Here is a 3,213-nt window from a genome sequence, read left to right as displayed (position 1 = left end):
GACGGTTTCTTTGCAGGAAAGTCTTTGCCAGGAATGCGCACGTCTTCAAAGGAGATGCCACCATACGCCAAGATCAATCGAATAGGCTCGGCACGCCCGCCAGTGTTGAAATAAGTCAGCTCCAGCGACGGTGATGTTGTGGGGGGGATGTCTTCGTTGTGTAGTACCGGAGGTGGGTCAGGCAGAGTCCTGTACCCTGCCTTGGCTTCGAGATGGTGTGAGAGCGGTGGGCGGGGCTCGATTGACTCATGCTGCTTGTACGTGGCGCGCACACGATGATTGGATTCGCATCCGCGATCAATACGCTGTTGTGCCTCGGACGACGTTGCCCATGAGCTGAACTCCATCGCTCCACGAAGTACCAGCTTGGTCAGTCTCGACGCATGGCACATCTGCGTCAAGGTCAGAGGCCCCTGTACAAAGCGCTTGATCGCCGATGCACACACAGCTCGGTTGCGCATTGTTTGGTTCACCCCCCAACCAAATATGAAATGCGTTGGTTCGTTGGGGGCATCCAGGCAATCATTATCGCATTAGCCGACATATCTTGGCGCCAATTTCAATCCTCGTGCAAAAACGGCAACTCGCGCCAAGACCACAGAACGCGCTGGCTGGGATTTTGTAGTGTTCGTTGAAACGATGTTGGATTGGCGGTGTCGACAGGTTGACGAAGTCGATTCCCAGCAACTCAACTCTATGTCTTGGTGATCCAGTCTAGGACTCGAATGGTTTGGTCCTTCTGCATCGGATCACGCCCCCGAGATACCTGCAGCACAGACAACTAGGTCATAACCATAAACCCAAGAAAAGAACGATGCACTGGTCGAATTTTGCTGAAGCTCAAAGTAGTAAACCTCTCGTTCAATGGCGAGCACAAAACACCTAGTGTTTGTGTGCCGACCTCATGTGCATTCCACCTCCCGAGGTCTGCCCATCGCGCTCAAAAGGCTGGCGCATTTTCATGAGATGATGCTTTCAGCCGTAACAATGGCGCAACTGAGGACCAGATGAAGTCATGGAACGAAACGTAGTTCATTACTCGGACGACAACTTTCGCTTCTTCGGGTTCAAATACGACGCGAGTTCGGTTGAATTGCGCAGGTGATTGGCAATAGCGGTGAGTTTTGGGTGTTGTTCGGGGGTCAACTTGAGTTGGTCGGAAAATGCAGTCCATATTTGTGTGTAAAAGTCCAACACGTAGATGTCAGCAAATGAAGCCGCATCGCCCAAGAGAAACGGTCCGACAACTCGTTTCTCGAGACCGCCCAGAAGTCGCGGCAAAACCTTGTCGTTTGCGTCAGCAAGTTTCTCGGCCTTCATCGCTTCGTCCGGCTCCATGAAAGCTGCATTTACAAAAGTCATCGTTGCTTCGACGATGGTGTCAACAGCAAGGTCCGCTTCCAACGCGTCCAACGGGTTCTCGGGGTACAAACCAGCTAGCGTCGCAACGTATCGTGCAATCGCAATACTCTGCGCATACACTTTGCCATCGACGTGGAGTGTCGGCACTTGTCCAAACGGGAGATCCAACGACGGTTTCTTTGCAGGAAAGTCTTTGCCAGGGATGCGCACGTCTTCAAAGGAGATGCCGCCATACGCCAAGATCAATCGAATAGGCTCGGCACGCCCGCCAGCGTCAAAGTACGTCAGCTCCAGCGATGGTTGCTTCGAGGACGACATGCGGACCGCAAAAATTGCAGAATGAGAGCGATTTCCTCGTGACAAAACGCTCATCCGGAAAAGTCATCGCGCCAACTCAAAATTCGCACAAAATTCATCGCCTCGCGCCAAGAAATCAATATTCTCCTCTGTTCCTTGTCTCGTCGTTGCTGGAAATGCCAACTCACTGTGCAGCTTGTCCAAGGAGATGCAGCACACCTCCTGGCACTACTCCATTTCGTTCTAGACATGCCAACGTGGACACAGTCAACCACGCCGAAGACGTGCTCATGCATCGCTTCAGATATGTACAAACTATCCATTTGTGCAATGGATGTGTCTGCTACCGAGACCTTTGGTCGCCGCTGCATCTTCCTTTTCCAGCGTTTTCAACATTTCGTCACATTGGAGGCTAGTGCGAAAGTGATGTAGCCATGCAGGAAATGTGCGCAGGAAGCGAGCGATCTGCGTTACATCGACGAGCGATGCGAGGGGGATTGGAAAGGCGCCTTTTTCCAGCCCAGTTCAATCAAGCTGAGGCGAATGCATACCTCAAAACCGCGTTCCTCGAAACCGCGCGATGTGGTCGACCGGCCATTGCCGCCAAGTGTCAACGCAGCGAATTCACTTGGTGAGCCAATCAGATCTGCTGTCCATCGCAAGGTCAAAATTGTTCTCGCGTGCCCAAATTGAAAATTGCTCAGTTGACGCTACAATGGCGACGCATCCAACGGACCTCCAACTCACGTACTTTGACATGCCGGGGCGGGGGGAATTCATTCGTCTGCTGCTCACGTACGGTGGCATCCCGTTTGACGACGTCCGCATCAAGTTCCAAGACTGGCGTGCAACCAAAACCGTGCTGCACTTGCCGTTTGGTCAAATTCCAACGTTGAGGGCGAATGGCAAGGTGTACGCACAGAGCCTCGCTCTCGCTCGCTATGCCGCCAAGCTTGCGGGACTGTACCCTGCATCGAACTTGGTGGCTCTTGAAGCGGACTCGTTGATCGACGCAATATTGGAAAACTGGGACAAGTACAACGACATTGTGTACAGTGACGACGATGAAGCTTCCAAGAAGATAAGGCTGGCGACTATTGAGAGCGCTGTGTTTCCGCGACTTCTCGACGCACTCAACAAGCGCACGGTCGGCCCGTACTTCACTGGGCCGGAGCCAACACACGCCGATATCTACTGGTTTGACTTTTACAAGCATGCCCTGCTTGAGTTTCCCGACATCATGGAACTTTTGCATCGCGATTACCTCAAATTGGCTGCAATCGCAGAAGCTATTCGAAGCAGCAGTCAACTAGCCCAGTACGGCCAGTAAGGGTTCAGCCGTGACTCCATCGCGATTTTTGCATTGATTTTGAAAATACCCTTACTACTGTATGTGCTACATACAAGTTTAATGATGGTGTGTACAACGCTTACGAGTGTTTTTCACGTTCACTGTTCAGTACGGGAGGATAGGATTATCCCAGTGGTACAAAAAATGAAAAATTTTGTCATCCAAAGTTCACCACCCTCTTCACGTCATGCGCTAGACGTCTT

General features: G+C 51.8%; 2 protein-coding genes across 2 annotated transcripts; one reads left to right on the top strand and one right to left on the bottom strand.

Annotated features, from left to right (window-relative positions):
• Positions 1-1,013: 1,013 nt before the first annotated feature.
• Positions 1,014-1,696, bottom strand: H310_07970 (hypothetical protein). Its single transcript, XM_008873506.1, has one exon. The coding sequence runs from the start codon at positions 1,678-1,680 to the stop codon at positions 1,036-1,038; it is 645 nt and encodes a 214-aa protein (XP_008871728.1). The 5' UTR covers positions 1,681-1,696; the 3' UTR covers positions 1,014-1,035.
• Positions 1,697-2,317: 621 nt separating this feature from the next.
• Positions 2,318-3,119, top strand: H310_07969 (hypothetical protein). The gene has a single exon (XM_008873505.1). It carries the CDS (start codon positions 2,375-2,377, stop codon positions 2,987-2,989), a length of 615 nt encoding a protein of 204 aa, XP_008871727.1. The 5' UTR covers positions 2,318-2,374; the 3' UTR covers positions 2,990-3,119.
• The last annotated feature ends 94 nt before the right edge of the window (positions 3,120-3,213 follow it).

Source organism: Aphanomyces invadans (assembly GCF_000520115.1).
Source record: "Aphanomyces invadans strain NJM9701 unplaced genomic scaffold supercont1.16, whole genome shotgun sequence".
Taxonomy (NCBI): Eukaryota; Oomycota; class Saprolegniomycetes; order Saprolegniales; family Verrucalvaceae; genus Aphanomyces; species Aphanomyces invadans.
Note: the sequence above shows the minus strand (reverse complement) of the source record. Positions and strands in the feature narration are given on the sequence as shown.

Excerpts from the sequence above, each read along its gene's own strand:
- H310_07970 (XM_008873506.1), bottom strand. The coding sequence starts at position 1,680 with ATGTCGTCCTCGAAGCAACCATCGCTGGAGCTGACGTACTTTGACGCT.
- H310_07969 (XM_008873505.1), top strand. The coding sequence starts at position 2,375 with ATGGCGACGCATCCAACGGACCTCCAACTCACGTACTTTGACATGCCG.